At 43.1% G+C, this 26,822-nt stretch overlaps 1 protein-coding gene across 1 annotated transcript; it reads right to left on the reverse strand.

The window, feature by feature from the left end:
* Window positions 1-399: 399 nt before the first annotated feature.
* LOC129133135 (alpha-protein kinase 2) lies at window positions 400-19,097 on the reverse strand. Its single transcript, XM_054652759.2, is given in 11 exon segments — window positions 400-1,524; window positions 1,526-1,646; window positions 5,276-5,324; window positions 6,137-6,354; window positions 6,606-6,694; window positions 6,814-7,088; window positions 8,053-8,088; window positions 8,190-8,317; window positions 9,018-9,165; window positions 11,132-13,967; window positions 17,449-19,097. Coding segments are annotated over 11 exon segments (5,322 nt in total). The 5' UTR covers window positions 18,817-19,097; the 3' UTR covers window positions 400-1,470.
* Window positions 19,098-26,822: the final 7,725 nt, after the last annotated feature.

A 26,822-nucleotide genomic window follows, 5' to 3' on the forward strand; every position in this document is an offset into this window, starting at 1 on the left:
AATATTCACCTCGAACCAATTCAGGATCCTGTGTCCTGCCTCCTTGTGAGGGCCCTGTTGTGCCACATCTAAATATGCACAAACCTGGTCTTGTGTCTGTTTTGCAGGTCTTTGAAACCCCCTCTGCTGAAATCTGCAGTGTGCCTCCAACACTCACGCTAAGGACCTGCTCCCAGAGCTGTGGAGTGTGACAATGGTGTTTGTGTCCAGTCTATCAAACGCCATTATCACACTAAATAGTTCCTGGCAGACAAGGCATCGGGTCAGGAAGGTTTGGGACCTCTTGCAGTCCATCTTCCCACCGTGCTGAGGAATAAATAACTGCGGTACATGCACAGGAGGATGACTCCGCTCCTTCTTTTAGAACAAGCAAAAGCACCAGAATATGGGAGAAATCCATACTCTCACACATGCACTTCCAGATCCCAACTGTAAAGCACACCAGACATCTTAAGGAATCATCACTATTCTGTCATCATTAGGAATGTGGATTTCCTTGGCATTAATAGGGCTGTGTTTCCCTCTGAGAGGTCAGCTTGTGATTTTCATTGAACTGACCAGGACAATAAAGCTGAAGGCAATTAGCCAATAGAGTGAAACTCCATCTCTGACTTTGGGACCAAACTACAAAATACATTTGGAATATTAATTGGCTGAGATGCTCATGGCATTTTTCAAACAGAACACTTCCCAAAATTCTGATAAAAATCTATTGCCTCTAACTTGAAACACCATTTATCCAATGCTTTCAGCTTTGTTCCCGTCCCACCATGCTCAAGCCCCTTGCCTTATGCTCTAAACCTCCTGTTTTGGAAACAGTCACAATGTCCTCACAGAAATTCTTCTGAATGCTATTGTAAAGAATAGGCATCATCTGTAGGAACTTCCAAAAGCCAGGTACCAGCAGTGCACTGAGAAGCCTCAATCCCACTGAACAGTCCAAGATTTGTTATGCTCTGATTTGCAATGGAAGTGGTAACTTTAATATTCATCAGTGTGTTCCAAACTTCACCTTTCCTGACTTCTAGTTCTAAATAACCCAGCATGCATATGCATATGCAATACTGTGCAAACCTTGTACTTGGCATCTTAAATATATTGATGTTTCCATAGCAGCTGAACCACAGGGCCATGGATGTAGACACAGAGATGTTCTTCTCCAATACCAGTCTACAGAAGTCTGTAAGGAAATCCAGGAGATGGCTTAGTTTGTTTCCAAAACCTTGTCCCAGTGTTAAATCTCAGGCACCAAGAGCAGAGGATCAGCTTCTTCCTTGGTTGCTGGCATCAGCATCAGAATGATTCCAAAACAATGTCAAAAGGCAAAAGACTAAAGTTATCCCCTCAGGTCACTGGTGCATATCACTGCTCCATGTCCTCAAGAGTAGTTTCATAAGTGGGATAGTGAGACTCAGTGCTCTGAAGAAATGAAGTCTCTAGGTTCTCTTGCCTTCTTGGGCACCATTTTCTTTACTGTTGATGAGTTTGGCAGATTTTTGCTTTTAGTGGGTGTTGCTTTCCTCTGTTTTTGATGAGTGGTTCGGAGAGATTTCAGACCCAGCATCTCACAGTACTCATTGCACTGGTGAAGGGCTCTGAACTGCTCAATGAAGGAAAAGGAGCAGTTGCCTTTAAACCCCTTGTATCTGTAGTAACAAAGGGAAAACAAGAAAAAAACAACAAACCAAATGGGAATTCAAGATTCATTTTCAGCACAGGGAGGCAGAGCATGACTGCTGACTCATAAGCAACTTGAAAGCAATAAGCAAGTCTCTTCTACTCATGCTGGCTTGAGAAGCATCAACTGCCAAAGAAACTCAGACTGGGTCATTGGGAGGTGAGAGGAACCGGATAACAAATGGTGACACAAGAGGGAAAAGCATTAGAAGCAAAGCTCTGTGGGCTGGGTCCTGGCACTGTCTTTCATGGCATTAAGTTGGGAATAAAATTGTCTGCTGGCTACCTTTCTCAGTAACACACACACACAGGAAATCCATGCTACATCATTCTCTGTGAACAGCTCTGGTGGCCACCATGAAGAAACAAGGTTGCTGCACAAGGTGTTTCAGAACTAGAAGCTGTTTCCATCTAAACATGCACATCATTTCCAGGCTATGCTGCTCCCCTCCCCTGGCTGCCTACAGGATCTCAAGGAGCCAAGCCCCGCAGGGAAGATGAAGGAATGTTCCTGAGGAAGGCAGTTTCATCCACCCCCCACTGTACCTCCCACCATGAGAAGAACAGGGCACATGTATCCCTCTTCTCCTCACCCTGCTCTGGATGCTGACAGTCCTCCCAGGGCCTGCTTTTTAAGCTGCATCAGCTTATTTTAAAAGGTGCATCTGCTCTTCAAAGGAGGCTTTTTGGTTAAATTCTCAGGATGGAGAAGGAAAAAGAAAGGCCAGGGGGCTCCTCTCCTTTTTTAACCTTAATCAGAGCCTGTTTTACCCTGTTCTCTTGGCTTGCTGGACATCCAGTGTCCTCAGAGATGAACTGTGAGTTGTGACTGCACAAAGCCAACCAAATAAGATTTGGTTCTTAAATGAACAGAGGATGCTCATTCCCAGCATCCAGAGAACATCCTTCCTCAGGCAGACTACACAGTGCTAGAGAGAATACTGCTGCTCTGAGAAGTCAGGCTCCTGCTGACAGACAGACCCTGCTCTGGAGACCCCACTCAGCTGGCCCTGAACAGCAGGTGAACCTTGAAGGGATTTTCCCCTCCTCTCCAAGTAAGCTCTGTGTTTGTTTAACCAAAGCAGGTTGAAGAGCCATGTCATTGTTACCCCAAGACTGTATCCTGGAGTCCAGCAGGGTCATCAATGGTTCTCTTGCTGCCTTGGAGAAATCAGAGACTTCAGACTTCACTGAGCTGCTCTCAAGAGCTCACAGATATGTGTTGTGTTGGTGGATGCACCAGACACACCCACAGAACAGGAATTTCAAACAAACCTGCTCTCAGCAAGAGAATTTCTTCTATCCAGCACCAAACCACACAAAATCTTCCTCAAATCTGAAGGGGAAATGTTGGATTTGCCCTCAGGCTTAAACTCCCCAATGCCTCTTGTTACCATGTGGAGTAAATCTAAACTTGTCAAGTGCCCTGGAACCAGGCAGAGTTTCAGATCCAGACTTGGCAACCAGCACTCCAGTTAATGACCATAACCATGGGTTACTGTGCTCCTGATTCCCTCCTTTCTGTGCACTATTCCTGGATAAATCTCTGGGCCCTCATGCACACTGCGTGCACAGAGCCAGGTACCGTGCTGTGACATTTTTGTTTCCATTCGCCAGAGAGGCTACAGAGCAGCTGATTTTAAGGCTCAGGAGCGGCACTGTGGCCGCATTAAAAATGCTTCCCTCGCGTTCCTAGATCCACTTCGCCCTCTCCTGACAGAACTGCAGTGCAGCTCCTGCAGCACATTCACCACACCACTGCTTTGGGCTCCTCTGCTTTTCAGTTCCCTGGCAAAACACACAGAGTGAGGACAAAAGATCAAAATTCCTTCCTCCACACATCGTGGATTCTGTTCTGGAGTACAGAAGAGATATGTTCTATGTCCCCTCTGCCAGCATGGTGCAAGACACACCAGTCCCACTCTGCATTTCTGGCTCAGTAGAACCATGTGTTCCCCCTTCATGGGACCAGTTTAGCTCTCAGCAGCTCGGCTGAACACACCCAAAGCAGCAAGACCCAGCAACACACAGGAGTTCTGGGCACTGAGTTGATTTTCCCCACCCATGTTCACAGAATTAAAAATCCAACTGCAGACATTAATACAGAGATCTTCTTTCCAGAAAAGGAGCATGCAAACAAAATACAGGACCAGGAAAAATCTGTCATCTTGCAGGGATACCATTAGCTAAATAACAAACAAAATTATACTCAACATTTTCAGGAGGTTGTTCATTTAGAGAAATTGTTTTCCTTTCTACATGCCTGAGGTGATCCTTACTACAGCTTGCATTGTGTGCTCACTTCATCCTCCCCAACACAATGTGTGTTTTTATAGGAATCATTTCCCACAGTGAGCTGGACAACATTCACTGAAGCATTTTTATAAATCTTCTGATTCCTGAGAACGGTGTTGCCTAAATAAAACCTTTATTACTCTTTTGGTTTGTAACAGGATGATGTATGTTCATTTCAACTGCTTTTACTTTGGATCTACAGCTGCAAGAGTAAATCAGTAAATCAGTCTAATTGAATGGATGCCAGCCTGAAAATGTTCAAGATTCTCCCAGAATATTCTAGAGTCACATTTTTAATAATGTTATTATATAATATAATATAAATAACACTCTAATAATTTAGATGATATTGTGAGGTTTCTTCTTGTATCCCAGGTATACCGACAAGGTCCTTAGAACAAAGGCTGAACACATGATCAGATCTTCTTTCTCCTGCCAGATTCTCAAAGGAGAATATGAAATTAAAGCACTTACCCCCATCCCCTTTCCCTGTCCAGCAGCCACTGCCTACTCCTATTCACAGCTCTGCTGGCCTGTGTTATAACTAGAAGCCTTAATTAACTTAAGACAAGTGGACTAAAGTTAGAATATTACAGGTCTACATCTTTACACATACACTTAAGTTTCCCCAAAAGAGCTGAAGCCTTTGCAACACCACTAGAAAGTAGGCTCTAGCAATGCCCTGAATAATCTTTTGTTAAGGCTCAGAACTGCTGTTTTTGAGAGAGAAAGGGGAGAGATACCATCAAATCCCTTCACAATTGTCCTTGTTTATCAGGGAAGTGACCAAAACACAGCATCCCACTGAGAAGAGTCTTTATAAAAGCTTGTGTCACAAATACATATCCCAAAGTTCTGGCACTTTTGCTGGCTGCAGGAGTGATTCCGGGGCGCCTTTTACGCTGGACTGCAGCCAGTGCTGGCCTCGTGTGTTCAGCCCTACCTTCCTCCAGCTGATGGACCACCAGGAGCCTTACCTGCTGTCATCAGAACCCTTCGTGTCACTTGTGAAATGCCCTTTGGACAAGCCCGTTTCAAGGGAGGCATGCAGGAAAAACAAAGCTCAATCTACAGGGTAGCCCCATTCTTTCATAACAAAATAAAAGTGTTTCCTTTACACCTTTACAGGCGGGTTTTCCATAAATATGAATACGAAGAAGTTAAAACACTTAGATAAGGACTGTTTTCTTCTAAAGTTAAAGCAAGAATGAATTTCCAGTGCACCCTCCCCCATCCACATTTAACTGTGAAGAGACAGAGGAGTAAAGCACAAGCATGCTGCTGAGAAATCGCGTTCACTCACCCTTTGGCCAGGGTTGCTATGCCAACATCCGTTAACTTCATCCCTACACCTGCAAGGCAGCAAAGAAAACACAGAGCTTAGCTTATACTGGAATTTCTAGGACAATATTCACATATGGAGGCGTTAAATATTATTTATTGAGTCACATTTTTCACTTTAATTATTTGTCACTTTTTTTCAAAGCATTTTAAAGCACCCCAGTCAAGAAGAGGATGCTCTCTGTGTCACCAGCAGTTTCTAGAAGTCAGGCTCATGCCACTATTTTACAGCTGTCAGGGTGATCAACAGCACTTGTTTCCTGTGCTAGGATTTTGTTCTTTCTCCTTCCTTTAAATTACTTCAGGGATCTTGTTTAGATGCCTTTTTGCTATTTTTTCTGCCTTCACATGTAAAAGAATATAGGATGTTTCCTAAGATTCCAGCTTTTTCTGTTTTTCTTCCCCTGTTCCAAATATATTGCAGGACTGAAGAGGAGTCACACCCATGGGAGCTTAGCAAACATGAGGGTGTTTCTTCACTATTCTTTTTGAAGGAACATATTTCTTCAAAACTAGCCAGGACCCAAATGTGGAGCATTCCACTGCTGAGTGATTGTTGGTGAGTATTCAAATGCAAGCAAAGAAAGGGGAAGGACTAGGGTGTCATTAACACCTGAAGTCTTTCGCTCAGCAGCTATTTCATTAATCTCTGGGTAGTGAGAGAAAAAGGCAGATTTGGCTCATACTGAGTGTCCAGATTCACTAAGGTACATGCAAAAGAACAACTCCTCCATTAAGAGTGTAAGATTTAGTTTCCTTTTCCAAACTGCCCTCTTACAAGAACACAAGCTTGATAAAAATTGCCCCTACTCAGACAACTCACCTTGCAGGTCAGTGACAAGCAAGTTCCCATTGGTCTTCTCATACACCCAGTGCTGAAAGGTGCAACACTTCTGGCCAGCCTCTGAGTCTCTTCTCAGGAAATTCACTTCCTTGCCATCCTTGACAGAGTATTTCACAAACTCCCCAACCAGCTCCTCCTCCACTGTGGCATAGGGGATGTTATTAGCAGGGCGATGAATAAGAAAAATCTGAATGATTCTGAAATCAAGGGATAGAAACTAATAAAATCCTGAGAATTCTTTCAGTAAAAGGATAAGAAACAGACAAAAGTGGCCAGTGATCTCAGAGAGTGAATGAACAGCTACCAACTCTAAACCAAGCTGGAAGAGCTGTAACACTGGTCCCAGGTTTCCTCTTTCCTCTTTAGTCCTAGCAATCAGTGGGTTGCCATGGCACAGGGTGTGGTATACGTAAGCATATATGTATATAAAATATATATTTATACTCACTCTGGTACTTCTCCAAAGCCTTCCAAGGGTTCAGCTTCAGCTGCATATAACTTTGCATACTCTCTCGCAGTATTTTGGACATAGCATTCCTGTATTACAACAGACATGCCTATGCGAATATTGCTCAAAACATTCAACAGATCATCTGTTTGAATCTGAGGGCAGCTTTGGCCCACAAGTCTGGATGACAGAGGCCAAGGCAGCTCACCTGCAGTGCCAGGCTGTAGTTCTTCTGCAGCAGCTCGTCCCTGCTCTTGGTGCCGTAGGTGAGGGCGCTGTGCACCTTCAGCACGCAGGGGTGGCCGGGGGCGAAGGCGGGCGCCAGCCCCTGCAGCACGCGGCTGCGGAAGGCTCTGCGGTGCATCCCCTCGCCGAAGTGCAGCCCCTCTGTCATTATTGCTCCATGCAGTGTCCCACCAAAGTAGCTGGAGCTGAGGGGGTCTTCTCTGAACATCAGCTGCATGAATTCGATTTCTTCCACACCTAAAAAAGAACAGGAATCTCTGCAGGCACGTGGAGGGGTGGGCATGGGACAGCAGATGCATCTCTCCAGAGAGGAGGAAAAAATGCTCAGTGGAAGCACAAATTGTGTTCCTACGGGCTGGGACCCCAAGCAGCTCCTGAGAGGCAGCTGCTTGCCTGTATCTAAAGCCAGCATGGAGAAAGGTGGCAGCTCAGGATCATAAGGAGAGAAGCCAGAGTGCAGCGAGCAAGTCTGTTACAGATGAAATCAAGGAAGACTCTGGACTTCACCCCTTTAAATGATCATTGGAATCCAAATGCAAAAAAATTCACAAGGAGGAAAAAAGTTAAGCACTGAGAGAAACTAAAACATCCTAACTGCACTTCAAGTGTCTCTAATAATAACATTTCAAGGACCATCAGTAAAGAGGATAAATAGGAGAACAGAACTACACAACAAAGAATTCCTTCCAGCTGTCCCTTGCAGTTACCTCTGGTTTAGCCTCTGTACACTATTACTTCTCTTCAAAGCACAAAGGAAACACTGCACAGATAAGGCCAGAATTAGAACACTCCTTAATTCCACCTAAAATTCTCTGATTAAAAGTTATACAGTGCTGCTACATGAAAAGTCCTGTCTTTATTTTGCACAACAAAATAAATGCTTAATTTTAATTCTTCAAGGAAAAGAAAGAAAAGTCACCATGCCAACTGAAGGTCTGGATCTCTGCAGGCTGTTCAGGAATGACAACCCCACTGGCAAGGCACTATCTTTAGCTGCAGCACAGGCCACATGCCCGGTGTCACTGAACACCAGTTAACACACAGGGAAAGCATTCCAAAGCTCCATGTCTGCCTTGCTCCTGGATACAGTTACACAGCAGGTGACCTGCGAGAACCATGTGTTTGTGCCAAAGAGCTGCCAGTGTGTGGATGTGTGTGTCTCTGTATGATGCCATGCAATGCTACTTCACTTTATATTTACCTTCATAACTCAGAAAACTTGAAAGACGTTCCAGTACTAGGAGGAAACAAAATAAAAAAAAAAATTTGTAGTAAAAAACTCTGAATGGAAACTGTCATTGTCATTATTATTAATCAAAACTCTAAACTGGGGCTTACCTGCAGCAGTCAGATGAAACTCAGCAGTCACCTTTCCATACATGTTATTCAAGCAGCAATAATACATCCCCTGGTCTTGGTAACTGGCTTCAGCTATTTCCAGAGAGACGGGAGAGTCATCCTGGGCACTGCAACAGAGCATTTTGTGCTATCACATATTTTACCTGTTTTCACTGGAAAAACTGATAAATTTGATCTCTCTGCACTATTTGTTAAGACACAGCACAATTATTTAGCAGATAATGACATGTATTAATACTGCAATTAATATTGCAATACAACAATCAAAATCAGAAGAGTTAAAACAAGAAGAATCAGAATAGAAAGTTTAAGCAATTCATGCAACCTTTTCTCTCCACTTAAAAGAACATCTAAGAAGAATCCTTCCTACAAAATTTTTCATTTTCTCGGAAGTGAGCATTTTGATGGAAATGTATTTTCTTTCTTTTTTTTTCCTGGATAATGTTAATTTTGTATTTTTGAAACATGCTAAAGAGTTTTTTTAGATCAGAATACAGAATTACAAGGAAAATATCAGAATTACAAGGAAAATATCAGAATTACAAGGAAAATAACTAATTTCATTAAAATGGAAAGGGTAGATGCTGTTAATGCCCTTAAGAAGCTTTTATTTCCACCCTTCTCTAGGTTAAATGAGGTTCAAACCTCTTTGATATTTTTTTTTAAATCTGGATGACACTGGCTATGAACAAGCTGAGAGGTGATGTAGCACAAACTGTGAGCAGTTTCAATGCACTGTGAGAAGATCTGCCTCCTATGAATAGCAGTTACCCCGAATCTCCCAGTCCTTCAGAAGCATTCCCTTACCTTCTCTGCAGCCGAGCCAGTACCTGGGAATCTTTAGTCCATGTAATGGTGGAATCACCATGAATGTCACCAAACTGACAGCACAGCTTAATACTTCCAGAGCAGTCAGGGAATAACTCTGCTTGGATCTTCTTCAGCAGCCTGGGGGCTTGAAACAGAAGAACCACAGTTTAGGATTTGAAGACAATTACATTGTTTTGGCATTTTAACATTTCACGTTAAGAACACAAATGCTGAAATCTTCGGTAAGTAATTATGACTTCTTGTGTCTCAATACTAATAACTAGTAGAATTTTTTAGGCTGATCACAGCCTGGGGAAAAGTCCCAAAAGGTCCTGCCAGCCTGGACCTCTGCTAGGACTTTTCACGGCCTCACAGAACACTCCAGTGTCTTTGCACATGGTCATGGTGCGGGCAGGGGGCTGGAGGGGACTTGGAAAGAAAAGGAATTGACATGGACTTAGAGAAAGGTTTTGGGATCACAACACAGCCCCGCCTCAAGTGGCACATCCCTGCTTGTTGCAAGAGATGTAAGATGCAAGATGTTTTGTTTCCAACTGTGTTAATTCTGAGCTGTTGCACTCTAAACAAGGTAGCATGGCATGTGCCCCTCGGGGATCCCATTCCTGCAGATTGCTGTGTACTGGTGTTACTCCAGTAACACCCAACTTAAAGGGTCAGGCACACCGCCATGGTTTTCCCCATTCCCAGTTCCAGGCCCCATCCAGTCCAGGTCTCCCCACTGGACTAGCAGTCCCTGAGTCCTGGGGCATGTGAACCTCGCTGTATCAGGGCTAAAGTGACACCGACAGGACCTGACAGCTCTGGAAATAGAACTAATGGCTCCAGGTTCCTGGCCTGGCCAGCCTTCTCTCCTGCAGCTGAAATAATGCAAAAGAACACTGAGTATATTCCACAGCAACCAAACCAGCCTTCCCATAATGCCAGGGAAAGGGCCACAACTGTGCTCTAGACCACAGACATACTTCAGTCGAGACTGAGGCAGAGCAGAAACAGGTGAATAAAATTCACTGCATTCACATGCAGCCTGAATGTTTAAAACATTTTGCAAGTGCAGCCTCAAGCAATGGAAACAGGTCAGGCATTACACAGTCACTGCAGTTTGCTTGCCCTGCTTTGAAGGAATGTGTCTCTCCTCCCACACATCTGGTTCCCTGGAAAAGGATGCATCTTTGAACAGAGACAAGTCTGGGGTTTTTTAAAATGTGATTAGAAAAAGTAGACGTCTCATGAGACCGCACAGTAATTAGAGTGTGTGAAAAGCTCCACAAATGTGTAGCTTACCTTTAGTCACTGTTCAGTCTTGCTCTGAACTATTAAATCATTTTATGATGTGAACATGAAATGTCATGTCAGAAGGTAAAAATAAGACCTTGGTCCTTGCAAACTACTCATAGAAACAATGAATCCCTCATCCGCCCAGCAGTCACAACCCTGCTACAGTGTTAGCAACCTTCTAGAAACTCTGGCAGCAACCTGGATCTCCTTTCTATTATATGTTTCCTCTGTCAGTTTAATATTACTCATTTCATCCGTGTCATTTTTGCAGCAGGGCAAAGAAATGCAGAACCAGTCAGAAGTCAGCACACAGGACCTCAAAACATTGTTTATCAGTGGTACCCTACTGCTAACAATAATACTTTGCTAGTAATAAATCCTTTGGTAGCCAAGAGGGGGGAATTGCGGCTGGGAGCTGCAATGCAGGAGCATAACTGGGAACACAGCCCTGTGGGAACAGAACAAGTAGTGGGCTTGCAGCTGCTACGTGGTGTGTAGTTATGTGGCACCATTATGCTTTTCCTCCATGCAAAGTTACTCCAAGAGGCCAATGAGGCAGTGATTATTTTAAATAGGTTACAAAGCTCATGAATTGAATATACTTGCCAGCTGGGAAAAGGGTTTATCTCTGTGGCATGGGCACAGCACTCATTACTAAGTGCACAAATCTGGAAATAAAGCTCCATGAGGGCAGGACACCTTTAGCTGACTGAGTCAGTCTGAAAGAGGCTTGCAGTGCCTTTCAATAATCTTAATTCTCTACTGTAGCCAGAATGATGGCAAAGGACAGAAAAGAAAAATCCATTTTCTCTTACCTTTGCTATCTTTTTTCAAAATGAGTTTCCTTTGCTCTTTTCTATCCTCTTTATGAATCACACCTCCCTCGCTCTTGCCAGACTTTTTAACGCAGCTGGTATCCTTGCTGACACTTCCCCTCTCCTCCAGCCTGGGTTTTTTGGACAGAGTTGCTGGTGGTAATTTCTTCTTAGCTCCAGCAGCTACATGCCCGCTCTTTGTTGTGTCCTCTTTACATTTGATGGGCTCAGGCTCTGCAGCAGCCACTGGTATCTGGCAGGATTTTGACCCTTCCTGATTTCTTTGACTTTCTGTGTTGACTGGGAATGGATCAAGCGTGGTCCACGCCAAAGAGAATGATGGAGTTCTTCTGCGGGGTGGTTGTTCTTGAAAACACTGGTTGTTCCCTGAATCAACTGGTGGCAAATTAACTAAACCACTTACCACACTCTCTTCTGTCCTGACTTCCTCCATTTTATCATACTCAGTGGACTTATCTGAATTCTCAGCCTTGGCTATCTTGCTGGAAGGGATCAAGTCAGGACAAGTCTGCTCTGTGTTAATATTCATAATCTGTTTCGGAGCCTGGGAGCCAGTCAAAGTGTGCAAAGGAGCCTTTGCTTCAGCTTCATCTGGGTTATATTCAATAGCTCTTGGAATCTCATGGTCATTTTCACACAAGGCTGCTTCTCCTTTGGTTTCTCCAGGGACCCTCTGGAACAGACCCTTCAATGACTTGCAGGAAATTTCCAATGTAGTTAAATTTCTGTTTACTTTGACTCCAGTTTGTATGGATCCAGTTTTTCCCTCATTTCTTGTGGCAGGACACGCCACTGCAGATCCACTGGGAAGGCCCTCTGAGTGGCTTACAGATGTGGGGAAGGGCAGGGTTTTGTTTCCAAGCAGCTGTTGGGAATGTAGCCAATCCCGGGCACCCCCATCGTCCCCACTTGCTGTGCTGTGGTGCTCACTTGGAGCCTCCCTGGGCAGCGGGGCACTGGCTGATGTTACACTTCCAGCTGCACAGGTGGGATTTTTTGAAGAATCTATTTTTAACCCTTCATCAGACCTGAAGGTGCTGTCTACAGAAAAAGAATGCTGTTCTGCTGTATTACAACGGGAAGCTGCAATCTGACTCTCTGAAACCTGACTAACTCCTGAGTCACAGGAAGCTTCAGCCCTGTGTTCCTCAGGTATGCAAATCTCTCTCTGTTCTCCTCCTGGTTTACATGGTTCACAGCTGGGAACTTCTAGATAAAAATCTCTTAAAAATGGCTCCCCAGAAGGGGGAGAGACTGCCCCTTCTTGTTTTTCTATTTCTGTCAGTTGGTCTGTATTTTGGGGTAGATTCTTATGTGTTATGGTTTTGTGAATCTGAATTAAACTAGGCGATTGCATTACATTACTGTATTTCTGTGCATTAGAAACAATTTGAAAATCCTGACAGCCATTATTTTTTGAAAGATGGTAGCCATCAGAATTAGTGAAATTTGGTGCACTCAAGCCTGAATGATTTCCTTTTTCTTGTAAATTCACTACACAACTTTTATGTATGGAGTTAACAGAAGAGTGTTCTGCATGTGTAAACTGGCTGGTATTTTCACTGGGGAAAATATCTTCCTCTTCAGGGAAATAAGCCCGTTCTCCTCTCACTGGATAGCAGTCTGTAAAATGACAGCCTTCTCCAGGTATAGACTCATTTGTCGTGGCTGTGTTGTATTCAGTGTGAAGGAACTGTGCAACTGTCCCATGTGACATATCTGATATGTCAGCTTTGGGACATGCTAAATTACCACTCTGAGTACTTTGTAACCCTTGAGGAGAATCTGCTTCACATGTTTGGGCAGCACTATTAACAGCAGGCTTCCCTTCCCAAGCCACAGTGGATCCATTCCTGCCCGTGGCCATTGGCTTTGGCTCCAAGCACTCCTGGGTACTTAGGAGGACACTGCTTGCTGAAACACAAATGGATGGTGTTTCCCTCTCATTCCCGGTGCCAGAATTTAGACAGACACCATCTGTTCCTACCACTTGTGCAAGACAAATGTGTCCTATGGATGCACTCTCGCATGCTGCAGCTCTCTGCAGGAGGATATCAGAAACATTGCAGTCAGCCTTCTCAGCTCTGGGGTTATGGGCTGGTTCTGTGATGGGCCCCTGCTCTTCTATCAAATCCATTGGCAAAGGATGATTGGAACAGGTCTCCTGCACAAAGTTCAGTTCTGTGACTTTGATATCTGTCAGCCTCGTACCTAAACTTGGGATGCCTCTGTTTTCAAATGGGATTTGATAGTCTGAGTCATCTTCATGAAGAAGTTTCCACAGCTTGTCATGCACTGCAGATATATCAGCATCTCCTTTGCACTCAGGTTCTCCAGATTCCAGGACTGACTTGGGATTAGCTTCAGACACAGCCTCATCGGCTGATGCGCTGCAGAGAATATCTGGGTTACTGCTCTCATGTATGTCAAGCCCAGGCCTCTGCTCTCCCTCCCCTGGCTCATCACACAGCTTTGCAGAAGAGAGAACAGCACACAAGCATTCCTGTTTATCAGGAAGAGAGTCCATATCCCATAGACGAGAAGGAGAAATGTTATTCTTTGACATTTTGCCATTCCTAATAATATCTTGTCCGGAGAAGACCTGTTGGTGACAACCTTCTCTCTTTTCACAAGGAGCACAGTGAAGAGAAGAGGTCTGTAAATCTGCATTCTTCACTTGCAGTGTGTTTTCAGCAGAGAGCTGGCTGGTTCCTGCACTCTCACAAGCGCTGAGGATGCCTTCCTTTTCTGTGCTGGGCTCCATACAGAGGTTCTCACAATTCTGGGTAACGCTTTTAACATTAGCACCTTGACTCTTCAAAGAAGGAAAATAGAGCAACGTAATTAAAAATTAGAACTACAGCTTGACACAGGCCTGAAGACTTGCATTTTTTTAACTTTTTTTCTTTTTTATATCTGTCAATAGTCAAATTTCTGACTTGTAACTATCAACATACTGGATTGAAATCAACCTCCTGGGTCTGAGTCTGAAAGTGTTGCTCCTTAGAGAAGGATTTGTAATGAAGCTAATCAATTCTACCTCACAGTTTCTCACTGTTTTTTAAGCAGAAATAGTTTTGCAAGGTAATTTTCCTTTGCAAGCAAAGTCCCCATGTTATATTTATATCCCTCTGTTTGTACAAATGGAGTGTAACAAACAATCCCCAGAATACAGACTAGAATACAGACCCACTGTCTCTGGATCTCAGCTCCCTCAAATCCACTAGATTTGGGACTGCTTTTACTTTATATTGTTCTCCAGCAATCCGCCTTAGTGGATCTTACCACTTCCCTGTTTCATGCAATACCACTCAAATTCCCCTTTCCTAAAATGACACTCTCTTTTAAATGGCACACCTGCCCTGGAGTAGCTGAAATACCTCAATATCTGTAGTTATTTCAACTGCTTTAGACAGGTGAAACAAAAGACCTGAGCTGTGCTTTATCCTGCAGAGTGACAGGCACATCCTGCCAGCTTCCTGCTATTCCTGCTCAAAGGAAGAAAAAGAGGAAGAACTGTAATATTTTAAAGGCCAGAAAGTGAGTTATCTGCCAACAACACAGAGCAACAGGCTGACCATGCACAGCTGTCAGGAGTCCATGCTCCAAAGTGGTATAGATTTTCCAAGGGATTTTTTCTTGGTGTGTCTCCCAGGAAAGACTGGAGCCAACTTAAGACATGGGCAACAAAATGGGATGTTCACTGTCATTCCTAGGGTAGATCCTACTGAATGAGCAGGGCTGGTGTCATGAGCTGCAGTGACTCCACTCAGGACTCCCCTGCTTGCTCTGACACAGAGCTGCAGCCGCTCTGGCACGGCTCAGGCCCGGACCATTGCCTCGCAGCACCGAGCTCTCATCTCAGCCAGATGCCCAATTACCTGTGTCAGTTCTGCTTCTCCCCTCTTTGGATAACAAAATTCAAAATTATCTAAAAGTGACAGAAATCTGTCTTGGCAAGGTCAGACCAAAGATCTCAGATTTTATGTGAACAGGCTGTTCTGATATGGAAAAAAAAGAGAATAATGGCTCTGTAACCCAGGAGTGACAGTAGCACCTTGTGCCAAGAGTGCTAACATTGACCACTGACAGGGACCCAAGGGTGCTGACCACTGACAGGAACAGGGCTCTGGCTGAACACTGAACTCTGACAAGAACAGGGCTCTGGCTGAACACTGACAGGAACAGGGTGCTGGGTGACTGCTAACAGAACCAGATTCCCAAAGACAGCCAGAAAAGCCTCCTGGGCTCTCTGTACACTATGTAACATCACACAGCTGGCACCTTTGGTGTCCTGGACCTATTATTAATGAAGTTGCTCTGAAGCAGCAGGTAAATAAAGAGTCTAGGCCATGAGGTCGTGAAAGGAGTGAGGAGGCTCCCACTTTAACTATCTAATGGAAGGAGAAGTCACTCAGCACAGCAGGTGCTGCACAAGACACACTGCAAAGGTTGTTCCAGTTTGAACTCTTGGCGCCAAGGGGAAGTGTAAATCCTTGGGTCATTAGTGCTGTGATCCCGTGGCTGCTCTGTACCCCTCAGCAGACCTGATTCCCACATGGACAGGGAAAATATCACACCCTTCCAAAGCAGTCAGCTGCGGGGTTTGCTGTGAGCCCCTCCCCTTGCTCCCGCGGAGCAGTCTCACTCTGGGCTCCAGCAAACGCCCAAGGGTACTTCTACAGAAACCCGTGTGCAGCAATAGATTCGCTCTTACCTCTCTTAGATTACACAGGCAGATTTCTGAGGAGTTTCTGGCTTACTATATGGGTACTGTGAGAAGCTGTCCACGTTTTTCTAGCGCTCCAAAAAAGGGAGCGGTATTCAGGCGGGATGCTTTTGCTTGGCTCATTTTCAAGACCACATAATTTTGAAGCTACACCTGAATTTCACTGTCATACACACATGTTTATAAATAGGGTTTGGTCTGTGCCCAGCTCTCATCCTTCTGTGTACACTAATACTCATTTTTTATCCAGTGAAAAATTTGGCCATGGAAATGCAGACATACTGACTAGGCACAACAAGACTTTAAGGGGCTGCTCTGAAATTTATGCCAGGCACCTGACAGCTGCTCTTGACTAAGAGGCTTCTGGGATTTAAATTATTGCACTGGACTTGGGGAAAAGAAAGCAAACACAGCCTCTGGCAAACCACGGCCATACACCCTGTCAGGAAGCTCTGAGGAGGTTAATTCCAGTGAGGGGTATTCCCCATCATAAGGACATCATGTGGTCCTCAGATGGGATTGGAATTTTATGTACCATAAAACCAGAGAAACCTATGAGCATTTTTCAGGAAGAAGAATTCAGTGATTTCTGACTGCTGAAGACACCCCAGTGATGAGATTAAAGTCACTCTACTGTGACACTACAGAACTGGGAGATATTTTTCCCAAATGATCAGACAAAGAAAAGCATGTGCAACTGGAAAAAATTTTTTTTGTGACAAATGAGTTTTTTTCTGTGCAATTAGCTACACAGCTTCAAGCTAGAAAAACTGGTGACAATAAGATTATTCATGATTTAATAGTATTTATATATCCTGAGTCCTTACAGTGTGAAATAAAAATGATGATTCAATTTTCCTACTTAGGAAAACTGGTAGAGCATCATACCAGTCTCTACAACTGTAGTGATTTCTCCAGCTCATTTTCTACCAACAGCATAAAATATGCAAGTACATGGACAGTACCACAGGGGTTTGAACTTTTAATTGGTTTGTGTGTATGTTTCAACTGTAATATCCAATTCTTTCATTGTTTTATTTTTAAAAATCACAGAGCTCCATTCACCTCTGTAACATGAACTCTCTGCATTGAATTCCCTTCATTGTTACAAAACCAGAGCAATCCCCTGCTGATTTGGTTTAGGTTTCCAGCACCATTAGTGGAGAATGGTTTTGTTTGTTGCATATAGATTGAAAAGAAAGTAAATCAAAGCATTCTCTGCTCAAATACCAACAGGTATTTGAGAAACTTTCTGGGTTGAAAGAAGCATTACTTTGCTAAGACCTGTGCAATACCCTCCATATCAGATTTCTCTATCCAGCTGTCCAGAGGCCCATTAGTGCCTCTCACCATTATCAGGCTCACTCTATAATTAGAACAGCTTAGGCTTTACTTGGGCCTTTTCTAAACCCAGATTTCCCTCCCAGCCGTAGCTGTCATTCAGAAGTACATTAATAGTATCTTTCAAAGTAATTTTGATTTTACATTATTTTGTGACAAGCAGGAATAAATTGCATTGAGTTCAGCAGAGCAGCTCTTTGTGTTAAATGATAAAGATGTTACTTACCCCAAACGAGATGTTCTCATCTGGCATCTGGTTTTGCTCAGACGGCCCCCAAGTCCTTTTCCTTTCCCAGTGACTGTCTTTATCTGCCTCTTCTGTTGGACACAGAGCAGCCTGCATTTGCACACTCTCTGCTTCCTCGGGAATCTGTGTTGCACAGACACCTTCCTGACTGGGAGACGGAGCTCTGGATTCCCTACCTGCTGCTGCAGCCTGGAAAGGCTGTCCTATACTACTTACATATCTGCAAAGTTCTATAGGGTTTAACAGCTTGAAAAGGTTTCTCTTCAGACTTTCTGTTAAGGTACAGACAGCGTGCCGTGCATTTCCCTCTGGCACATTCCTTCTCCCCTCCTCCAGCAGCAGTGAGCTTTCCCCCAGCATGTCCCCATCGGGGCTGGTTTCTGTCCTTGTCCCTAAAGCCTGATCGGTGCAAGCAGCACCTATGCCATGGGCAGAGGAATCTACCTGGGCAGGGACAGTGTCCGTGGGCTTTGGTCCGTCCCTTGAGGAACCTGCAGCCAGATGGTCACTTCCATTAGTCTCTTCTTCACTTCTGGGATGTTCATTTCCAGTGGCTGCAGAAGCAACAGGCACTTGATTCTTCTCTTTGTCTTTCAAAATGGCACTTTTATCTCGGTGCTGTCCAACAGTGAGAGTCATCTCTGTCTGCAGAGCTGACTGGCTGTACATAGAGGGGTCTCTCCTTACGTTTACTCCTTTGATTTTTGACTGATGCTCACAGAAGCCAATGGGGGTATCCATAGGCGTAGTGTTATCTGACACTTGGAACACACAAGGCATTTCACTGAGGAAGTAAGCACACCCATCACAATCCTTACCCAGTTTTAGATCATCTTCATCACTTTCCAATAAAAATTCTAATTTCTTTCTCCAGATTTCATCTTCATGCACTGTAAGCACATCTGAACATTCAAAGTACTCCAGGTCATCATCAGAAAAGTCATCACTTATGCTTGTTACTTTCTCTGCATAAATCTCCAGAACAGCAGCAGAATTTTCAGAGCCATATTTTCCAAAATCAGTGAGATTACCTAGGGAAGTGTCTGCCTGCTCACCCAGCAGGGAATTCCTGCTTAGAGGTCTGCCCAGCCCAGTCCTTTTACATGCCTGGACATTGGCCAGAGACTGAGGAGATCCAGAGTCTTGTGTGTTAAGGCAACAGTTGCCTGTGTGACAAGAGGTTACATCTGTGGGGTGGGAAGGCACCTGTCTGCTGCAGTACTCCTCTGCTCTTCCAGCAGTGACATCAACCACACCGTTAAAATGAGGCAGGTCATCACTATCCTCTGACAAAGCCCTCAGGCAGGAAAAAGTTGCCTGGGATTTAACTACATTCTTAACATCCATGTTGTCTTCTGTTTTAGGCAAGTGTCTTGAGGGATTTCTCAAGTGGAGACAAAACTCCTGCTTTGCTGAGTTTCTCAAGCAGTAAATGAATAATTTTTGAAGAGTCAGAACCTGATGAAATCAACACAGTCTCACCCTCACAGGGCAAACTCTTGCATTGTGCAAAATGTTTCCCATTTTCCTCATTCTACCCTGAAGACTGTCACAAGTTCATTTAGGACAACAACAAATTCTGCACAAGTTTTGTTCTTTGTATGTGGTTCTGGGTCAAGAAAAGTCATTCTAGCTCTCAATGACGTGCAGATCTTGTTCTGTGTACCTGCAAATAAAAGAAACACAAAGCTTAAAATTACTTCTGAAATGGCTATAGATATTTTCTAAAAGGTGGTCAGTTGACACATATTTGCAAGCACTTTCAAAATAAGAAATCATTATTTAAGACCCAAGATCAGACATTAGGGCAGTAACCCTAACCTGGCTGTCTATGCAATGACACTGGCAGCACACTGCAAGTGTCTGGAGCGATCTGTGCTAGGAGAACAAAACCTTGAGCACACCCACACATCTGTGTGGCACCTCGACAGGGGCTCTAGTACACAGCCTTTCAACTTTTCTAAATGCAAACAGGAACCTGCAGACAATGTACATTTCCACACAGACACCACTGCTACAGCTACCTGCTGCTTTGGTGGTCACATTGGCACAACAGCAGGCTATTCCTTGGATTGGCATCATAGGGACAAAAATCCCAAACTCTGTTTGTAGAAATACCCAGAACGACCAGCCTGCTTAGACTTTATAGGGCAATTTCTGTTTAAAGAAATTCTCTTGTGCTCTGGCTTGATATTTGTCATTCCTGTGCTGAAAGAACATGAAATGAGGCAGGCTTGCTTCAATTTCCTGCTCATATCAAGTTTTCCCCTCAAGCGGGTGTGCAGCAGCACGGTGGTGTGGCAATGCTGAATTCACATAAAATCCAAGTGAGATACACCAAAAGGCTTCCACCGGCTGAATCCAAAGAAATGTGGAATAATTTCTCTCTTCCTGTAACAAAGCCCCTGTTTCCCTAGCATTCCCAAATGTTAGGATTTTAGATACTTGAGATGCTTTTGTACACTGCTAGGAGCACTCTGGTTCATCAGTCACCTTGGAAAAAGTGTGACATGGTAGCACTGGAAAAGTACTGTAGCAGTTTTGAGTCAATTTGACCTCCTGGACGATGCCAGACTAAGGGCTCTGAAAAAAAGTGACTACATTTATTCCAGAATCGGTGAAGAGCAGTAGGAAAAGCTTTCTTGCTGTGTAATCCAATGAAGCCATTTAAAGACACCTCTATTCATTCTCCTTTTCCTTCTCCCTGCTTCTGCTGGAATGATGTTTCCAGCCGATGTCCCTGCCCTGGCCCGGGTCCCTCAGCCCCCAGCACTGCCTCCAGAGCAGGGCCCAGCTCGGTGCCACAGGAGGGAGAGAGCTGGAGCTGGGCTGAAGCCTGCTGGTGACACAGCAGCAGCTGCACAGCCGGCTGCAGTCTGCCTCTCCCTAAAGAGCACTAAGCAGCCAGAGATACCTTAGTTCCCTTTGGGCAAACCTGCCACCAGCACCTCTTCCACAGTCACCTGCGTGGTGAAAAGTGGGGAACAAAAGTGGTTAACAGGAAGGGCACAACATTAGATGTGTGACAAACAGCTTGAGTCCATGTACAGCAAGGGGTCCAGACAAACAGCACATGGGGCAACCAGAGCAGCCTTTCTGATCAAACTGCTTTCCTTTTCAACTCCAAGGAATATATTTAACAGGACAAAACCAGAGCAGTAGGGATTAATCTTTTCCTCATCCATTTATTACAGTACCATGGAAATACCCTTCAGAGTTCAGCCTCTCCTCATTAGGTAAATATGCATTTGCCTAATGTTTCCTGTGCATTGTTTCAATGCTTCTCTCATTTTTCCTTTTCAGAAGACCAGATGGCTCTCTCCTCTCTTTTGGAGGTTGCAAATTATTTTAAAAGCAGGTAATTTCCCCAGCTGAAAAGAGCTCTGGCAACATGTTCTTAATGCAGATTGACAAATGCAGAGCCTTTACTAAAGCCATTGTACTAGACAGTTATCATTGTCTCAGTTTGGCTGCACTCTGACATTGAGGGGAAAAGAGCTGTCAGGATTTCTCCATATGAAAATTACATTGGGTTTCCATGCACTGTCAGACACAACCACATAAATGAAAGCAAAATAACATTCCAGGAGAAAACTGCATGTGTTTCCACCCAAGACAAAGAGATACTATTTTTTTAAATCTAGGAGGAAAGTAGAAAGTATTAAGATTTTTTAAAAATCCAATTACTGAATTTAGACAGAAACTGGAAAGAGAACTTCTAGTACGATACCCTCTCAGCTCATCAGGAAAACTTGTGACAGAGGATGCACAGTGAAATTCCCAAAGGGAAGAGGAATGGGAGAGACCATGGTAATTTACCATCAACTATTGACCAGTAACCTGAAATTAATTCACTTCCTGATAAACTGGGAGTTGAACGCTTGCTGGCAGAAGACACGAGAACATGCCAGGGTGTTGTGGCTGCTTGTCCCAGCTCTCACTCTGAAAACCAATGATGTTACAGTGATGATCAGGCCCTGGCTCACAACAGGAGGCACTTGAAGCACAGCCACACAGGAGGAATTCACACACCAGGTTTGAGCAGGTCATGGCAGGAAATATGCCTGGTTTGGCTCTCGAATCTTCTGTAAACAGATTTTCCATTTCTGATCAGAACCATGGGGAATTTTTATGGTAGCCCTTGAGGCAAATGAAACACAAGTTCATGCTCAGCAGGGTCTGCTCCTGCCTGAGCTCAGTGCCTGGGAACTGAGATTAAGGGAGAACAAAGCTGGGAGCAGCATGAGAACAGCAACCTGACAACTGTGCTTGGGTGTGATTGAGGAGAAATATTGAACTGATGCAAACCTGCAACAGTCAGATTAACAAGGCAGCAAGAGGCAGATGGAGCTGCTTCACCAAAACCCTTTGATGGCAGGAAGTTATCAGAGTTTGTGAAAAATAATCCATTTCAAATAGTATTTAACAAAAGAATGGCTGGGAAAAGCATCAAAATGGCTAAAACAATCACCCAACATTTCTGTAAGGCATATATATAATAAAACAAATTCAAGTCAATTTCCAGAAGATATTTTTCATTTAAAATTCATACTTTGTCATAATTCCACACTGGTTGTGAAAAGCCTATTCACTATTCATATTGAAAGTATTGTCTGAAATTCCAATTCTAAATATAAAATTTGACTGTTCAATATTATCTTCCTTGAAATGACATCACTCCCAATTGAACCTTATTTTTTATACATTATTAAATATGTTCAATATTTGATAATTTATTTCAATTGAGATCAAAACAGTTTTGAATTACACTTCAACATGGAAAGAAAAAAAATTTAAATTATTTTATATTTTGTAGGTAGTTCTGGTGACAAAGCCACTTCTAGTGATTTCAGAGGGATTATTCCTAATGTCAGAAAAAAAATTAACTAATGAAAAATATAAACTTGATTAAACTTAAAAAGTGGCCATTAAATTTTCTCTCTTGCATCACATTTTACCTACTTTATTAAATTATTACCAAAATGAAAATCCTCCTGTGAAAAATGACCAGATAATATTGGCTTTTGCATTTAAGCATTAGCCTATGCATGCTGTTAGTGATTATAACTATTTAGAAATAGTATCAATTATAACTGGTTTTAGCTGCATGTTAATATAATATAATCTATCAGCTAAAATATGCACTGTGTTGCTCATAGAAATAGTAGTGTAATGAATATAATAGCTATGTATCACTTACGGAAATAATAGTGTGATGAATGTACTGTGTTGTAGACCTTAGCAAAACATAAGATGTGGGAAAAAAAGGCTTTTGTGTAACCAAAAACAGTGCAAGGTCATCCACTGACCAACCTGTCCAAGTGATAAGATAACCATGACACAAACCAGAGCACCAGAGGACAATTAGAGAATACCATGTTAAAATTAAGGAGGACATACTAAAATCGTATCAGAGGATGTGAAACAGCAGGATGGAGACACAAAAAGAAATAAAATATATTGACCTGACACCCAGCATGTCATGCAGATAAGCTGGAGTATGAAGAAGTCAAACAAAGGAGTTCTCAAAACATCAGAAAGTTCAAAAGAACATTTGAATAATGCATGAAACACAAGAATACGCATGTATCTTACTGATGTAACTGTATAAAGATAACATTGTCTGTATCCCCCACCCCCCCCTCCAGCACTGGAAATGTTGTCCTTTTTTATCCTATTACTATTACTATCATTATTATTATTATCATTAAACTTTTAAAAACTCTAAGCAGTGATCTCTGTTTTTCACATTCTTTGTAAGCGATTTTATAATCACAGAAATTCTTTCTACAGGAAGCTTATGCATTTTAGCAACCCAGAAGTGAATTTGTGCCTTTCTGTGAGGTTCATGTCCTCTAGAGTCAGTGGGAAAGCACCCTTTATGACCTCTCTGAAGCATTTTTCTTTTATTTAAGACCTATTCACAGAGTAATCTCTGTTTTGTGTGCAGGCCCTCCTTGGCCCACACCCTTCTCAGTAGGATTCCCTCCTATCTTTCAGCAGCACTCTCTGGTCCCTGACCTTGCTGACCAGCTCCCGTTATCTGTGCAGCCCCAGCCCTGGGCTCAAGGCCCATCCCGCACGTTCCCATGGCATGGTGAGCACCTGGCCAATGCCCACCCTCGATGGAGCCAAGCTGTGACCCCCAAAGCTCCCACTCAGAGCAGGCCCTGCCAAGGAGCTGCCTCATGCCCACGCAGCGAGAGGAGAGGGAAGGGAGAGGCTGAGTGAGCCCACACGGGGGATATCTCAGCAGAACACTGGGGAATGACACTGATAAAGCCACAGTGGCTCACCCTGGGAAACAGCCTTTCATCAACCAACACGCTGGGCTCTCTACACTGAGCTGACAGCAGTTCTGGGACACCTGAACCATGAGAGAGAGCTCCAGAAACACTGTGTGCCGCAGGCACACGGACCATGGCTGCAGGAACTGAACTGCTGCTGGCCACACCAATCCTGTCAGAAGCCCTTGCCTTAGGTGGTCAAGGATTAACTTTCACCAGAGTTGTACGCACAAGAAGGCCAGCCTTCCTCCTTTGTACGTAGGTGCACCTGAGGAGGATGTGGATGTGAGCCACACATGCTCTGCTCACCTGTGCTTCGAGCACTTCTCCAGCAGACAGATCCTGTTTAGAGAGTCAGTGCTTGTGTGCTTTGCTTTTTTTAATCTGAGCTTTTTGGTCTGAGACAACTCCCCAGCTGCCAGCTGAGCTTCCTACTATGGCCTCCACTCCACAGGGTGAACTTTGGAATCTGCAGTTATTCTTTTGCAACATAATTATATCCTATCCTATCCTACCCTACCCCATCCCATCCCACCCTACCTATTACTGTTCTTAGATTTAGCAAAAGCTCTTTCTCCACCTCCCTGAGCATACATCATACATTCTCATACATCCCTTTAAAAGATGCTTTACTGGCAGGTAGCTAAACCACAAAGAAATATAATATATTTGGTCAATATAATTAGACTTCATGTGAGATGAACATGAAATATTTCCAAACCAAACCACCAATAACCAGAGAACTTGTCTTGATGATGAACAGAAGTGGTTATATATTACATAGATCCAGCCAGAAAGCTTGCTGGTATGAACAGCAGGATGTAAGAAATATTGATTAAAGGAACAGAAAGCAGCAAAAGTAGAACAGAAACAATAAATAATAAATAATAAAAAAAAAAAGAAAGAAAGGAATCTCCACTAACCACAGGATCACAAGGTTGACCAACTACAGTACCATATGTATAACAAAAAACCTGTCACCTGTGAAATCTGAGTGTCCTGCCTAAATGCTGCCATGCTCCAAGGTTAATGCTACTTCCCTTGCCATTCTCCCTGGAATGTCCCTCAAATATGTCTTAGCTTTCCTACAGAACTTTGCATATGTTTTGTTTAGCTCCTCTAAAAAGTCAACAGGTATAATTGCATCCAATCACCATTCCCACCCTGCCATCTGTTTTGTATCTGGGAACATACATATTTTTTTACTCCTCATGCAGGGCACCTCTCAACAGAGATCTTTTGAAATGCTACATTCTTCTTCTTCCAAAGTAAAACAAAACATAAGACTTTTCAGTTATACAATTAACACAGACATTAGACACCAATTTGTATTTCTTAAATGAGGTATTATATGCCCCGTATGGAAATACATACAATATACTTATGGTCTGGAACATATAACTTTATCTTTCCAGAAAGGTTGCCATGAATGTTTTGCTATGTTTAAATGCTTTTCCTGATGTTCTCTGTTTAAACTTTTCCTTTAACAGAAATTAAAGATTTCAAAAGTTTTTGGTTCAAAATTTCATCAATACTGACATTGGGAATCTTTTAAGCTCAGTGCACCTGTAAGTACTAATGGAATCTAGTTCCACATGAAATTTCTGATCCACCATTCCTGGTCTGTACAAGCTTTCCAACTCGGAACACCATAAAAACATTTTCCAAATGTGTTGTGATCATGGTTGCATTCTTAAACTGTTACCTTGTAAAAGTTACAATCTCCGAAAGAACAGAAACCAGAATTCCAGATGCTCTGTAACTTTGTGAACCCTACTCACCACAAGGATTTGTACAGCACTGAGCCTACTACAGAGTGTAACATTTGATGGGGTAGTAATGACAACCCATGGGTGCACAGATTTACAATTATGCATTTTCTGCTTGTTTCTTCACCTCACAGGAGTTCTGCCTGGTTCAGTTCTGTCTCAGATACAAATAACCACATTATTCTTTTCCAGTCCTTTGAGATACCACAACCAAATGGTACACCTCGAGCAGCATACTTGTCAAAGACTGCAGAGTGTCAGAAACCAAACTACAGAAACGCTGTATTATCAAAACCAGTTATCACACTATTTGTTGGATTAACAAGGTCTAGGTAAGAAAAACATCAGTGAAGTTGTGGCTGCTCAAAAAGCAGATGTCTGGAAAATATGCCCTTGCCAAAATTCTGTGATACATTGCAGTTCTTCAGCTGCCAATATCCAAGGCTTTTTGACAACATTTTGATTAGTGCAGTACCCACTGTAAACAGCCCCACACTATAAAAACACCTCAGCCATAATTCATCAGCTAAATAGAATAATAAATGACTGGCTCTGCACATGTCAAACAAACACCTTAATATAGAGTAATTAAAATAAGCAATCACAGCACAACTCTTAACACTGATCTGTCTTAATCTATTTTTAACATCTGTCAAGCATCTGACCCTGTCAGACTGAGCAATTCATGAAGCCTGGGAATCGTCTATTACTACCAAGTGACCAGACCTTTTTCTCAAGAATGGAGGAACTTTTTATCTAATGAGTATTAGACCATGCAATAAACATTTAGAATTAATAAATTTGTTTTTCAGGATACCTAGTATCACTTACACACTCTTTAGAGAAGGAAGCTTGCTTTTGTACAATTTTTGCAATTTTGTCTTAATGAGACTTGGTGGAAATAGTAGCAGAGTGTAGTTTCAGAAACAGTGAGCAGAATTATAAATGCAACACATTTAGAAAGACCCAAATCTATCAGGATAAACAAAAATGGCTCTTCTTTAGCAGAAGGAAATAACAAATCCCATTTCCTGGTCAATAGCAGTATAAATCACTATATCCATGTAGTGCATTGATAATAAAACTAACTTTCTCTTCTTCTTAAATTAGACTTTTATGATTCACATTCTATTTGCCCACAGGAGAAAAACAGAAAAATAATTTTCAAAGTCCAAACACCCTGACCCCTCACTTACCCTCAAGCTCTTTGTGGATGTTCTGGGATAGGCTGGTCCTGGGCTGGGCTTCCCTGCTGGAGACAAAGGAGGCTGAATTTGTGCGTGTTGTTTGGAGCTGC

Source organism: Agelaius phoeniceus, chromosome Z (assembly GCF_051311805.1).
Source record: "Agelaius phoeniceus isolate bAgePho1 chromosome Z, bAgePho1.hap1, whole genome shotgun sequence".
In the NCBI taxonomy this organism is placed as follows: Eukaryota; Metazoa; Chordata; class Aves; order Passeriformes; family Icteridae; genus Agelaius; species Agelaius phoeniceus.